Source organism: Marmota flaviventris, chromosome X, assembly GCF_047511675.1.
Source record: "Marmota flaviventris isolate mMarFla1 chromosome X, mMarFla1.hap1, whole genome shotgun sequence".
NCBI lineage: Eukaryota > Metazoa > Chordata > Mammalia > Rodentia > Sciuridae > Marmota > Marmota flaviventris.
Genome location: NC_092518.1, coordinates 102,645,098 through 102,661,459, shown reverse-complemented (window position 1 = coordinate 102,661,459; position 16,362 = coordinate 102,645,098). Strand labels below are relative to the sequence as shown.

Genomic DNA, 16,362 nt, shown 5'->3' with positions numbered 1-16,362 from the left:
ATATCTCTAAGCCCCGAGGAAGCTTTTGGGCTCATTCCACATGTGCATATCTAGATTTTTTCCTAAGGAGTAGCTATGGATGCAGGAGAAGGTGCAAAAGCCCAAAGAACAAGGCCAGTGGGCAAGGGGGTGAGGTGAAGCATTAGGCCCAGGGAACCCTTCACAGCTTAGGGACAGGGAAGCTGCAGCCTTCATTGGGGTCTAAAGTCAAGCTTGCATTAGTCTGGGTTTGGGGCTGGGGATGAGAGTGGGCAGGAATCTTTGGCTTTTGTGAGGTGAGGAACCAGTCCCTCCCACCCAACTGAGACGGTTTTTTTCTTGGGCATTGGCCACACAGACCCACTTACACACACACACACACACACACACACACCTTCAAGAGGGTCTCTCTCCGAAGCCAGCCAAAGCAAAAATTTCCAAGTTGTTGAATTGATGGGAACGGTCAGGAGTCATCTTTGGAGAACTCATTCCTTTACCCCAAATCTCCATTCCACCCCGTCACCCCTTTCACCCGGGGAAACTCCCAGGGCCTGGGCTGCGTGCCACAAAACTGCATCTTCCAGGGCAGGAATCCCTGGAAGTGAACAACTTAGGGACTGGGCTTTGGGGCTCCAGGTGTAGCCTTGTGGCCTAACTGCTCCGAGAGTCCCCATGTGATGTGGAAGGGGTCAGGCCCCACTATAGGGCCCGACCTCAGACAGTAAGGTGGCGGTGAGCCGCCGCACCGCACCGGGCCCAGTCCCGGCCTCCCTGCCCCACCCGCGCCGGCCTGGCTCTTACTTGCGGTAAGCGGCGAGTTGCACAGCACTGCAGGGGAAGAGGCGCAAGCACGCCACCCCATTCCCCTTCCACAGGGCTCGGGGCCCCTCGGCCCGCCACACCCGGCGTCCTATGGCCCATGGTCCCCGGGCGTGGCCTCGTGCGACGCCGACCTGGGCCAGCACGGTGGCGAGCTCCAGGGGCGCAGTGAGGCTGAGACTGAGCGTCCCCGCCAGCCCCGCGCACAGAAGCCGCTGACTGCCGGTCAGCCGGCCGTCCCGCCTCCACGTAGCCATAGAGCCCGGCCCGGCCCGGCCTGGCCCGGGAGACCGCGTGGCTCGGGCCTGGGGTTCGTGGGCCACCAGCAAAGGGGGCGGGCCAGGCCCCGCCCGGCGTGGGGCGGACCCGTAGGAGGAACTGAAACACGGTCCACGCCTGAGCCTGCCTTGGGGCTAGGGGTGGGGTCGAGGGCCTGCTGACCCGGGGCGAGGCCTCCTGGTTGAATGGCATGGGGCCTCTTCAGTTGTCATGACTCGGTTTTCAGTTGAGAACAGTTAAGTCTATTTTCTCAAGGCCTAGCCAGCTAGATTTTTTGTTTCCTAAGTGTTCAGAGATTCCTCTGCCCCTCTTCAGGTTTGTCCCTTTTCTCATGCCTCCTGGACCTCTTCTTCCCCCTGCTCTTTCCTCTTTCTCCTTTTCTCTCCAATCTTTTTTTTTCCTACCCCAATAAATAGCCCAGAACGTTATGCAGTGTAGAATGGACAAACCAATTCACAACCATGGCCGCTACCTATCAGACACTTGCAAAGTCCTGGACTTTACAAATATCATTTTAGTTAATCCTCAAAACAGCCCTTAGTAGGTATGACCTCATTTGGAGAGGCTGTAGGGTTGGTAGTTAGAACCTGGAATCTGGATCCTGCCTTAGAATCTTGACTGCAATTTGCCAGCTGTGTGACCTTGGTGAAGTCACTGAATCTCACTGTGCCTCAGTTGCTTCATCTGTGACGTGAAGATTATGGTCGCTTTCTCCTAAGGGTTGTTGTAAGGATTAAATGAACAATGACTGGGACAGGTAAGCAGTACATATGTTAGTTATGGTGGTACTTTACAGCACAGAAAACTAACATCCAAAGACATTGACTTGCTAAGGGTCACAATACTACTAGAAGGCAGAGTCAAAATTTAAATCTTGATCACTTTTCTGCCAACATCTACTAAGAGCTACACTACACATTCATTAGTACTGTAGAGTGTAACTCCAGTAGGGACATTATCAGTGGTTCTGTTACTTACTGGGACAACTAGAGGCAAAGAAGGGCTCTAAGAGTGACTTGACCAGAGTCCAAAAAGGATTTTATTTATTTATTTATTTTTTTTTAGAGAGAGAGAGAGAGAGAGAGAGAGAGAGAGAGAGAGAATTTTTTAATATTTATTTTTCAGTTTTTGGCAGACACAACATCTTTGTTTGTATGTGGTGCTGAGGATTGAACCCAGGCCACACACATGCCAGGCGAGCGCGCTACCGCTTGAGCCACATCCCCAGCCCCAAGAAGGATTTTAATAAATTTTAAAAAACTTGCATTTTTGTCTTTTTTTTTAAAACTGGAGATTGAACCCAATAGGGCTCTATCATTGAGCTACATCCCCAGTCTTTTTTTTTTTTTCTTTTAAGACAGGGTTTTGCTAGGTTATTGAGGGCCTATTTACATGGCCAACACTGACTTTAAATTGTGATCCTTCTTGTCTCAGCCTCCCAAGTTACTAGAATTATAAGTGTGCACCACTGCACTGGGCTGGCTCCATGACTTTTTTTTCTTTTCTTTTTCTTTTTTTTTTTTTTTTTGCACTACTGGGGATTAACTACGGTGCTCTACTACTGAGCTGTTCCCCCAGCCCTTTAAACTTTTTATTTAACATGCCAAGACTGTCTTGAACTTGGGTTCATCCTGCCTCAACCTCCCGAATTGCTAAGATTACAAGTGTGCTCCACCATGTCCAGCTATCTCTCTTTTTAAAAAAATCCATATCAATAATAATAATTACAAGGACAGGGACAGTGAACAGTCTATTAGTGTGAGCAAGATGTCCCAGGGACCAGTTGCTTTCAGGACTGTGTATTACTTTGTACATCAACTAACAATAAATGAATTCTTTTTTTAAGTGTGTGTGTGTTTGTTTTGTGTGTATTTAAATTGACACATAGTAATTGTACATTTTCATATGGTGCAGTGTGATACTGGATACATGTATATAATGTATCACTGTATTAGCATATCCATTGCCTCAAACATTTATAGTAATTTATTGTATATTTTAAAATTGCTAAGATAGGATTTTGAATATTTTTGAATATTTCTGACACAAAGAAATGAAGGAAGTTTTTCTAGAAGGCGCTGCAGGGCTTTGATTGGGAGAACTTGTTATATTTACAGAATCCCTGCTCTGCCCTCAGCAATTGGGAAATGCTTATTTTTCATGTTTTGTGAATTATCCTGCATTCCTGTAAGTTAATTTTATAGTTGTGGGAAATTGGCAAAAGTAGGTCTATGACTGGAAATCAGAGGACAACAAATTTTTAAAGGACTTGAATTGGGATTTGGGACTGTGATAAGGAAATCTTCAGGCACTAGCCTGTGCTAAAGCATTCTGTTGTCAACAGGACTGGATCCTAAAGCCCTTGCAGGGAGCTTGGCCTGGGACTGGAACAATTGATGCAATACCCTATTGTATGGAGATGGGATCAACTGAGCTATGTCATTTGGTTTTGTTTTAAGGCAACTTATGTGAGAGTTTCAGTTGTACCAGTCTTGAGAACTGAATACTCTTTTCTTTAGCATTGCCAGTACCCTGCCCCCTCCCCCCTCAGCACAAATAAGATTTTCAAGTGAGCCAGATGCAAGAAGGGCCATTTTAAGTCTTCATAGCTAGAGGCCAAGAAAGATAATGAGCTGATGGTTTATTTTAATCTCAAAAGTATATTTTAGTATATTTTCTCTGCAGATAATGAACAGTAAAATGAGTAACAGCAAAGTATATATCTGATGCCTTCTGTGTTTTCATGATAATGTGCTAACAAGATGTGTTCATATTTGATTCAGCTAGTCTCATTCATTTACTAAGCTTCGGGCAAAATATGTGCATTGATTTGTGTTTGTGTGTGTGGTGATAGGGATGGAGCCCAGGGCCTCCTTCATGCTGTGGGGGGGGGGGGGATAGGCAGTCAGTTAAAATATTTTAGAAGTACAATTGTAACAGGAGAAAGGTAGTTAGCTCATTCCAGACAATCACCTTATTCAGGCTTTGGGAGATGCTAATAGTTTGTTATTTCTCCAACTCTAACTTTTCTGTTTCCTTTCTAACTGCTCACCATATTATCTAGTGTAACTTGCTAATATTTCTCTTTAAAAAACATTTATTTATTTTTTAGTTGTAGTTGCACACAATATCTTTATTTATATGTGGTGTTGAGGATCGAACCCAGGGCCTCGCACATGCTAGGTGAGCGCTCTACCACTGAGCCACAACTCCAACCCCCTAATATTTCTTATAATCTATTTTACAGCATTTATACTAATGCTGATTGAGTCCTACTCTTCTAATTTTTCTTTTATTCAACACTCTTATGGAATTACACAAATTACAAAAGTGGTACATATCTGTTGTACAAGATAGTACAGAAGTGTACTAAGGAAAGTGACATCTATGCTCTGAGATAACCACTGGTGATATGTGTATGCATACTCTGTGACTTTGTGCTCAAATAATTTTGAATTTATTTGAGGTTGTTTTCTTCTCCCTTCACTTCTTTCTCCTCCTTCTGTCATTCCTCCCTCCCCCCACCTTTTTTCTCTCCTCCCTCTCTCCCATTCGTCTTTCCTTCCTTCAAAATAAAAATGAAATTATTTCTCCAGAAGGATATAACAACAACAACAAAAAACAAATCCCCAAACCTGATAATCAGGTTATCTTTGAGGAAGGAAACCAGAATATATGGGAACAGAGGTGGAAGAGGGATTGTGTTTTGACTTCACTTTCCCCTCTCTTTTCTTTTCTCCATGGACATGTATTATCAATTGAAAAAATTCTATCCTCCCTCAATTTTCTATGAAGCATTCCCATCAGATAGTTTTCTGTGGTACTATCTAGTCATTGATGAGGTGTTTTTATTTTTATTTTTTAAAGCAAACAACTCTTGATTCTGAATGGAAGAAAACACAATCTTCCTTCTATTTACATGGTGCTTGCATTAGAAAATACCATGTATACAAACACTGTGCAAAACATGTTTTGTTTTTAAGGGTAAAGTGGAATTAAGTTCTCAATCCTGATAAACAGGTTTTCTATCTACATGGTCTGGTGGGATCTTTGAAAGCCATGCAGGATTATCTTGTGCATTACAGATGTGCAGCATCCTGGCGTTTGCCCATGAAATGCCAGAAGAATCTTGGTGGGGTGGTGCTTGCCTGTAATCCCAGACTTGGGAGACTGTGACAAGAGGCTGAGACAAGTTCAAGGCCAGCATCAGCAATTTAACCAGATCCTGTCTCAAAATTAAAAAAAAAAAAATGGCTGAGGATGTGGCTCAGTGGTAAAGCACCCCTGGGTACAATCCCCAGTACCCCCCCCCCCCAAATGCTAGTAAAATACCCTGATCATTGTCCCCTCCCCATTTGCAAATGCTTCCTAGAAGGGGATGTCTTTCATGTTGAGAACTGCTCTCTACCTGCTGTCCCTGCTTGGAATGTTCTGCCCCCTGTTGTTTGCAGAGTTGGTTCTTTCTTGTCATTCTGGGCTGAGCTTAACTGTTACCTTCTCTGAGATGGCTTGCCTGACCACCCAACCTACAGATCCCCCCACTTACTTTACAACATTGCTCCATTCAATTCTCTGGATAGCATTTATTCCTATCTATTATTTTTTCTTTTCTTTTCATTGTCTGTTTCCTCCTAGCAGGATGTAAGATTCATGAAGGAAGGGATCTTATCTCTTGTTCACAACCCTGCTGTGTTCTTATTAGATGGAACAGTGCACAGGAATTATAAGATGAATGAGTAAAGGATACAAGGAAGGCAAGAAGAAAGGAAAGAAGAAAATCTCCAGTTGTTTGAATTGGAAAAGATTGGCAGAACACAATGTCTTCATGAACTTATTTATTTAGGGAATATATCATAAATATATTATGATCAGCTAAATTCATAAGACTGGTAGATTAATTTGCAGCAAATAACATCAATCCTGTCAGAAACTGAATATTTGCATTTTAAGTTTCCCACCACTTCTCAGGACTAGTATATGACAGAGACATTTGCTTTGCTTCCAAATCATCGTTTTCACCATTTCTTTTGTAACAATTTTGGCAAGTGTGTCAAGCAATGACTTCAGCAGCTCTGTATTTTGCAGTTAAATATAATACTCTAAAATGTGGTTTCCACTGCTTTTGCATTTGTCCCAGTGTCTTTAACTTTATGCAGTGCTTGAATGTCCTTTCATTTGGTTTCAACATTTTTGATGACATTTGAAGTGGGAAGGTTTCACATCAAAACATAGGAAACTTTTACTCACTTACTCACTCATTCACTCATTTATTCATTCTAAAAATGTATACTGAATAGTTATCTGTATCAGGAACTGTGATAGGGATACATGTCACATAAGGAACTTAATTTACTCCCATCACCAGGCCATGATAATCCATATTTGTTATTTTTTTTTGGTATTCACATTATGCTTTAAGTTTCTTTTTTGCTAGTATTCTTTTCCCAACACTAGTAGGTGGCCCTACCTCTGTAATACTTAACCAAAGACCTAGGAATAAACTCATCAAATGAGGATTTATCATTTAAATTGATACATATTAATTTTACATATTTGTGGAATACAATGTGACATCTCAATACATGTATAGAATTGTTATGATCAGAACAATGGTATATGTATCACCTCAGATACTTATCAGCTCTTTGTGATACATTCATAATACTCTCTACAAAAAATATACTTTCTGCTAGCTATTTTGAACTATTCAACTAATTGTTGTCATAGTTATCCTCTTGTACAATAGAACATTCAAACTTATTCCTGCTATCCAACTGCCCGCCATACCCTTAGCCATCCTCCTCCCATTTCCCCCTCTCCCATACCCTTCTCAGACTCTAGCAATTACCATTCTACTCTCTACTTCTATGAGATCAAATTTTTAGCTTTCACATATGTGAGCACATGCAGTATTTGTCTTCCCATGTCTAACTTTAATGTTCTCCAGTTCCATCAATGTTGCAAATGATAGAGATTTCATTCTTTTTATGGGTGGAGAGTATTTCCCCCCGCCCCCTTTCTCTGTGTGTGTGTGTGTGTGTGTGTGCACATATATATAATGTCTTTATCCATTCATCCATTGATGGACTCCTAGGCTGGTTCCATATCCTGGCTGTTGTGAGTAGTGCTGTAATAAACATGCATGGACAAACAAACAAAAGCCTTCCATCTGAATGCTCACAAGAATGAGTAAGTGAGTAAAAGGTTCACATGGTTTGATGTGAAACCTTTTGCTTCAAACATTATCAACAGTGTTGAAACTGAACAAAAGGACATTCAAGCCTTGCATAAGCATGATTAGGATTGAATTTGTATAGCCCTTATTTTTGCTTGTAGGACATGCTTCATCAGTGTTCTACTATTGCAAGAGAAACTGAGTGTAATGATTGCAAAAACAGTAGCTGCAGCACACATTACTTGAAAGAGATTGTGGGGGCTGAGGCATTAAATGCTTCTTATTGTCTGAATTATCTAGCTGCAAATTTTACTGAAGAACTGGCTGAAAACATCTTGATCATAATGAAGAGACTCTTGAAATGCTTGATTAAGTATCTTCTAAAGAATTTCCCGAAAGTGGAAGGCAGTGGCGAGTGGCTAATTGTGTCAATTTGGGTCCTCTAGGAAGCAGATGCTAACATGGAGTTAGGAATGCATGATGCTGATTGGGGATAATGCCTGTGAAAGATAAAAGGGCAGGTAGCAAGATCAGGCAGGGAAAGTCTTCAGATCATAATGCAGATCTGACACATGTGAAAGCTTGAGGGGAAGAAGCAGAATTGGGCAGAATCTCCTTAGACTCTGAGGCACATGTGACAAAGTCTTGGTCAATTCAATGGCAAGTTCTGGAGGAAAGACTGCCTGTTACAAGTCCCATGTTGGATGGAAATGGTCAGGCCTTAACACTACTAGTCTGCTTAGTCATCAACTGGTGGTTGCACAGGGAGTGAAAACATGGCCTTGTCAAGAATGCTGTGGCTGAGGCCTGAGCTGATTGCACTCCTCACAGATATATGGCAGATTATTTGTTGAAGAGGGAGCTGAGCTGTACACTTCCATGCCTGCCATGAACCACCCTTTGTGATGTGTAGATTAACTCCTCCAGATACATCCAGAGTTCCTGTGGACACCTTTTCATGAAGGAAAACTTAGAATAGGGGATTAATAGGAACAACTACAGCTCATCTTGCTGCAGTGGTCTCAGGGCTGCCACTGGTTCTCATCTTGTCTCTTCTCCACTACCCATTCTATCTCTGTATTGATTTTCTGCCTGCCTGATCTATTAACTACTGACACAGGGGTGTTGAAATCTCCAAAGTAATGGTGGATGTATCTATTTCTCCTTTGTGTCCTATCAGTTTTTGCCATATATATATTTATTTATAGAGGGACACAATATCTTTATTTATTTATTTTTATGTGGTGCTGAGGATCGAACCCAGGGCCTCACATGTGTGAAGCAGGCACTCTACCACTGAGCTATAGCCCCAGCCCTGCTTCATTTATTTTGATGCTTTGTTGTTAAGTGTATACACATTTAAGATTGTATAGTCTTGACAACTAACCCCTTATTCATTACATAATGCCATGTTTTATTATTTAAATCTTTTTTTAGTTGTAGACAGGCAAAATACCTTAATTGAATTTATTTATTTGTACGTGGTGCTGAGGATTGAACCCAGTACATTACACATGCTAGGCAAGTGCTCTACTACTGAGCCACAACCCCAGCCCTATTCTTGATAATATTCTTTGTTCTGAAGTCTACTTTTCCCTGACAGAAATACAGTTATTCCAACTTTCTTTTTTAAAATATTTATTTCTTAGTTGTACACAATACCTTTATTTTGTTTATTTATTTTTATGTGGTGCTGAGGATTGAACCCAGGGCCTAGCACGTGCTAGGTGAGCACTCTACCACTGAGCCACAACCCCAGCCCTTTTTATTGTATTTTTTTCAAATTTTGAGACAAGGTATCACTAAATTGCTGAGGCTGGCTTCCAACTTGCTAACATCCTGCCTCAGCCTCCCAAATGGCTAGGATTACAGGCATGCACCATTGAGCCAGGCCTGTTTTATCTTCTCTATAATGATTGCTCTAGAGTTTATAGTATACATTTTTAACTAATCTAACTTTACCTTCAACTAACACTATATTACACTTTAACTAATACTAGTGTACCATAGATACTTTATCACAGAATATTTCTAATTCTCACCTCCCATTCCTCTGGCCTCCAAAGTGCTCTGGTGGCAGCTGTAACTCATAGTTCAGTGGCACTCCTGCTGTGTCCTGTGGGGGAAGTACCTGTTACACTTCAGAGCTCTAATTGTGGAGAATGAAGGCTGATTTCTTCCTACTAGTAGGTTGTTGGGAATGATGATACTCCTACTCTGCTTCTTGGTTCCTGCACCCATGCACTGTAGTTTTCCTCTTGTGGAGATGGTGCCATATAGAGCTCTCTCATTTAGTGTTTGCACTGCACCTTGGATGATGATACCATATCTTTGTAGAATGTATTTCATAGCTGGTGCCCCAGCTGTACATTCATCAGGCCATTCCATTGCTCTTTAGGGCCAGCTACTTATGAATGCTATGGAATATGACATGCCCAAGGAAATCCCATTGTCAGGGGCACAATCTCAAACTCATTACTATGAAATAAGTTCCTTGGTCAGTTTCTGTGCTGTTTGCATTTCATGTGTGGAGCAGACACTTCTTAAGCCCACTAAGGTACTGGATGAGGTTCTGGGGCAGGAAAGGCAGAACCATGCCCAGAACAAATGTGCATATCTGTGAGAATTGCTGGCTTTCTAGGATGGCAGAAACCCCATCATTCCCATTATTGGTTATAAGCCTAACCCTGTGATTGCCCCTCCCACTCTCTGTCCTGACCTGCAGAAGAGTCACACTGAGCTTAGTGATGCTGGTGCCCCTCTCACCAGCACATTCCTCATGGCCTGAGTAAATGATACATGCTTCTGACCTCATATGTCCACTCCCACATGCCCACCTCCCAAAGCCTTTTACTTCATTTCTTCACTGTCTATTGTGGCAATTCAGGCATTGCTACCTTACTTAGTGTGGACAACATGTCTTTCAAGCTTCTAGGATTCATGCTACCCCATGTTTGCATTGGGGTCTTTGCCAGTGTGTTAAATTCTTTATCCACAGAGGGTCCTCTTATATAGTGGTAAACTATCTATTATCCAAACCTGGAACCCTTGCTATAGAGAGACTTTGGGCCTTTTGGTTTCAATCTCCAGTAGTCCTCTGAATGTCTCTTCTTGGTGTAGAATCACCCAAGTAAATGGTCACAGCTTCCCTCAGGGAAGGAATAGTACTATTATTTTGTATATATTTACAGGCCTCTTCTTTTTGGGGACCTAGTCACATCTTCAGTCAGTGGGTTCTGGGTCAAAAAACCAGCTCAGATCTAGAAACTGGGCAAAGGATCATGTCTATCTATTGAGGTATTGACCCTTGGCCTCCTGTTCCATCTATTGCTACTTTTAAAAAATGAAATAATATCCTTGCTGGAAAAAATCCATATATTTTGTCTCTAGGGACACCATGCTTTATTAATCCTCTTGATTTCTTTAGGTTCAAGCCACCTTGGCTCCCCCCATGACTGATGGTCATTATGATAACTGTGACCTCCTAGCTTTGGACAGTTAAACACAGCCACATGGCCCTTATTATTTGGATCTCTATTGACAAGCCCAGCTCTTGTGACTGCGTCTTCTCCCATTCTCCTTGTAAAGAAGAATCACTGGAATTTCTTGGTGATGCTGGTGCTTCTCTCATGCAACATAATTGTCTAGTGGGTCTTCTGGCCTCTGGGTAATAGATCCACTCCAGCATGCTCATCTCCCTGAGCCTTTAGTTTATTTATCATCTGCCATGGTAATTCAGGCATTTCACTATCCCATTACTTTCCCCAGGCCTCTAGGAGCTACCCAACAGCAAGTTTGCACCAATCCCTAGAATCCTTGCCAGGTTAAGTTCTGTATTCCAAGAGAGTGCTCCCAAATCAACAAACTTCCTCTTGTCTAGTCTCATATTCTGATCCCATTTATCAAACACCCTGAAAATCCAATCCATGGGCCCTCTCTCTCCTTCCAGTATATGTTGGCTATGTCTTGCAGCTTGTTTTGGGGGTGTAGACTCTTTTCTTTTCATACCTTACTCAGCACATCTCTGATTGGATTATACTTTGTATTAAGCATTGTTACTGTTCTTGTAGCCAGAAGAAGAGCTGGAGGCGTATCTTGTTTCTTTATAAAGGTGAGAACTTTATACTGTTTTTCCATAATGTAGAAGACCTTAATAGGGAGGTGTGAATTATCTCTGCAGAATCTAGTGGTTCAGAGAAGAAATGTTTCAGTGCTATGTGCCAAGATCCTAGCTTCATTCAACTAGAGCCTTGGACACTAGTTCACTAGTTGGAACTGACTTAAATGAACATTCATTCATCTTTGAAGTTTGGTGACTCTGAGTTCTATCTTTAGTTTTTTTCCTGCTCTCCCAGTGAAGGAGATAGGGACCTCTTTGTGAGCTAGAAAAGAGTTCTTCTGGCTTTCACAATTAATTTTCAATTGTTAACTGCCCTCAGCAGTTCAATTACCCCTCCATACAGGGTCAATATATCTTAACAACAGCCAGTCAATGCCACTGCCTTGTATGCAAAGTTATTCATCTCTGCTTTCCATTGCACCTGCCAGGGACTTTTCTTTAACCAGAAGGTCCTTCTAAATCACTACTAGTGGAAGTTTTTATAATTGGGTCACCATATTGTATCAGGGACTGTTGCCCAAATACCACCAGTGATGAAGTCTTCATTTCAGTTATTGATTCAGTATCAATGTTCCACCTTACCCTTGCTTTCTCAGATCAATCCTGATACCAATTGTATCAGTTGAGGTCCTCTGGGAAGCAAACACTGTGAGAGTTAAGAGTGCAAGAGGCTTAAGGGGAGGATGCCAGATTGGGCAGGAAATGCCTCAGAATGTGATTATAAACCTGTCATTTATGAACAGACAAGGAAGAGGCAGAAAAATTGGGAAGGGAGAGTCTTAGACTACAAAGTAATCTGGCAAAGTCTAATACCTAAATGTCAAAATGCCCAGGATTCAGTCCTTGGCCCTCTTCCCTTCTTTAGCTACACTTACTCCCTTACTAATTCTTTACAGTTTCATGAATTTAATTATCTTCTATACTGACAACTCCCAAATTTATATCTCCAGCCCAGACCTTTCCCCTGAGTTCCAAACTTACACTTTCAATTTCCCACTTGAAGATTTCCTAGATTCTCAACATGTTAAAAATGAACACTTGCTTCCAACCTAGACCCATTTCACTGTTCCTAGAGTCTTTCTCATCTCAATAAATAACTACCACTATTCACCCAGTTTTCAAGATACTTGTCATTGAATATTTCCCATGCACATCCAATATTGTCAAATTCTGATGTCCCTTCTGTTCTTCAATCATGCCAAAGTATTTCTACTTCAAGATCTGTGCATATGCAGCTCTCTCTGTCTGAAATGATTTTTCCATGTCTTCACATGGGAATCCTTTTCTTCCTTCAACTCACATCTTATTATTTCTCCAGAACAATATGAGCACTCTCTGATACTCTTTCATAGCATCCTACATTTCATTAATATTGCTTAAAATTTTGTCTGTTTTATGTCCGTCTCTCTCACTAACATGTAAGCTCTCTAAGGGGTTCATCTATTTTGTTCTGTGCTATATCCAAGTAAGTGTCATATAGTAAGGGTTCAATAATATTGATTGAATGAAGAAATAAGCATATTTATAATAATATCTTGTCTTCTATTATTGAACAGAAGCATTTTTAAAAACTGCAATATAGGGAAGTAAAGAAGTACACTTAAGGACATTTGATTCTGATAATATGGCAGACAAGATTAATGCTTAATTAACAAATTAATGCTGCCTTAGTTTCCTAGGGCTGTGGTAACCTGTTATTGTAAACTGGGTACACAAATTTCTTGTCTAAGTTCTGGGGCCTAAAAGTCTGAAATTGAGGTATCAGCAGAATAGTTTTTTTTTTTTCCTGAGGACTGTGAAGAAGAATATTTTTCAAGCTTCTTTCCTTGCTTCTGGTGGTTTGCTGCCAATCTTTGGTGTTCATTGGCTCAGGGCTGCATTACTCCAATTTCTGCCTTCATCTTCACATGGCCTTTTCTCCATGTCTCTGTCTCTCTATCCAAATGTTCTCCTTTTATAAGGGCACCAGTCATACTGGATTAAGGCTCACCCTAATGATCTCATTTTAATTTGATTACCTTTGTAAGGAACTTGTTCCAAAATAAGGCCACATTCTGAGATATTGGGAGTTAGGACTTCAACATATCTTTTTTTGGGGGATATAATTCAGCCCATAACACCAACCCTTTTGAGGAGGGGGATAAAAATATAAAAATGTATATTTATATTTTTTAAAAACCAAAGAGTAAGATATTAATATTTAACATATAGATTGATGTCATGAACATACATATTTAGTCTTATGTCTAACTGTTGGTGTTGAAAACAGAGTAGGGAGTTGCACAACATGGAGGGTTTGGCGACAGTGCCATACTGACTTCTGGTGTGTTGTAATATTCTGCTGTATACTGTGTCAAGTATAGTGAATTTATGAACAACGTGATTATGTTTTAACTAACACAACCCTTACAGAATGTTAAAGTGAAAATTAAAAAGATTCTTGTAGCTGGGGGCAATGGTGCTCACCTGTAATCCTAGTGACTAGAGAGGCCGAGACAGGAGGATCGCAAGGTCAAAGCCAGCCTCAGAAACTAAGCAAGGCCCTAAGCAACTTAGCATGACCCTGTCTCAAAAAAATAAAAAGGGATGGGGGTGTGACTCAGTGGTTAAGCAACCCTGGGTTCAATCCCTAGCACCAAAATACATAAACAAATAAAAATATTCATATAAAAACAAGCACCTCTCTACTCAGCAACCCTCAACCCAGACTTGGATAAGAACTTTAAAAGTAGAATAATAAGAACTTTAAAAATAGAATAATAAGAAATGTTAAAAATATCTACAAAACTACAAGACTAGACTGACATAATCAATACCAACTTATATGTGAATAATGTTTGACTGTTTTCTTTTTTTTCTTTCTTTTTTTATTTATTTCTTACGTACATGACAATAGTGGAGTGCATTACATTCATAATTATCCATTCACAGCACAATTTTTTGTAACTCTGTATATAAAGTAAGTTTGACTGTTTTCTAAATGCTTTTACATTTATTATGTCGTTTTATCCATCTAATAAGTCACATAAAACCAGTGAAAAATGTAACACTAAGACTTCAAGCACAAATAAATAGAAAAAAAGAAAGAAATACAGTAAATGGAAAACTAGCAAGGGCAAATATAAACAGATGAAACTTATAGATTAAATAACATATATTACAGATTATATTTTTAAAATTTCAGCTATATATGGGCATGCTGGCACAAATCTGTAATCCCAGTGGCTCTGGAGGCTGAGGCAGGAGGATCACAAGTTCAAAGCCAGCCTCAGCAAAAGTGAGGCACTGAGCAACTCAGTGAGACCCTGTCTCTAAATAAAATACAAAATAGGGCTGGGGATGTGGCTCAGTGGTCGAGTGCCCCTAAGTTCAATCACTGGTACCAAAAAAAAAAAAATCAATCAGCTATATAGTGTTTATAGAGATAGCCCTAAAATATAAGGACACAAAATATGAAAGTGAAATAATAGAAAAAATATGCCCAGGAAACAACCAAAAGAAAACTGGTGCCACTATATTAATATCAGACAAAATGGAATTTAAGGAAGAAAATATTATTAGAGTAATTTTAAAGCCACATATACTTAAATATTTATAGTAAAATATCACAGGGGTCAAAGAAGAAATCATACTGAAAACTAGAAAATATTTAGAAATGAATGATAATGAAAATATCAAATATCAAAGCTTGTGAGGGTGCAACTAAGGAGGTAATTAGAGGAAAATTTGGCTTTAAAGTCGTAGATAAGGTGGAAGACTAAAATTTAACTAATAAAGTTTGAGATGCAACAACAAGAAAGTAGAGGGAAATACTTTTTAAAGTATGAATAGAAATTATTGAAATAGATCACAAAACAACAACTTGGGAATAAACACAACCAAGGAGGTGAAAGACCTCTACATTGAAAACTATAGAACATTGATAATAGGAACTGAAAAAGCTCTTAGAAGATGGAAACACCTTGCATATTCTTGGATAGTCAGAATTAATATTGTTAAAATGGCCATAGTACCAAAAGCATTATACAGATTCAGTGCAATCCTCATCAAAATACCAATGACATTCTTCATAGACCTAGGGAAAACAGTGCTAAAATTCATTTGGAAGAATAAAAGACCCAGAATAGCCAAAGCAATCCTGAGCAAGAAGAGTGATGTTGGAGGCATCACAATACTTGATCTCAAATTATACTACAGAACTATATCAATGAAACAGCATGATATTGGCATCAAAACAGATGTGAAGATCAATGGAATAGAATAGAAGACACGGAGACAAACACACATACTTATAATCACCTGATACTTGACAAAGGTGCCAAAACATACATTAGAGACAAGATAGCATTTTTAGTAAATGGTTCTAGGACAACTAGTTATCCATATGTAGAATGAAAGTAGATCACTATCTCTCAAACTGCACAAAAGTAAACTCAAGTAGATCAAAGACCTAGGAATTAGACCAGAAATGTTGTAACTGCTAGAAGAAAACACAGACAGCACTCCAACATATTGGCACAGGCACTGACTTCCTTAACAAGACCCCTAAAGTTCAAGAAATCAAAGCATCTATCAACACATGGGATGGCATCAGATTAAAAAGCTTCTGTGCAGCAAAAGAAAACAATTAAGAGTGTGAAGAGAGAGCCTACAGAACGGGAGAAAATCTTTGGCAGCTACTCCTCTGGCAGGGTATTAATATCCAGAACACATAAAGAACTCAAAAAAACTTAACACACACACAAAATCAATAAATGGGCAAAAGAACTAAACAGACATTTCTCAAAAGAAGAAACACAAATGGCCAACAAATATATGAAAAAACATTCAATATCCCTACCAATAAGGGAAATGCATTATTTCTTCATTTATTCTTTAACACAATTCACCAATGGAACTATCTGGTCTTGAAGACTTTTTGCATGTCAGAATTATGTTCATTAAAATTTTAATTTGTCTAATAAATATAAAGCTATTAAAATTACAGTGA

General features: G+C 39.9%; 1 protein-coding gene across 2 annotated transcripts in view; it reads right to left on the bottom strand.

Moving 5' to 3' along the window:
* Positions 1 to 1,113, bottom strand: part of Slc25a43 (solute carrier family 25 member 43) — a 44,267-nt gene extending 43,154 nt beyond the window's left edge. For both annotated transcript variants that reach the window (XM_071606467.1, XM_071606468.1), the window contains exon 1: positions 781 to 1,113. In XM_071606467.1, coding sequence (XP_071462568.1) covers positions 781 to 1,055 — 275 coding nt within the window. In that variant the 5' untranslated portion in view covers positions 1,056 to 1,113. The remainder of the gene's footprint in view (positions 1 to 780) is intronic.
* Between the last annotated feature and the right edge of the window lie 15,249 nt (positions 1,114 to 16,362).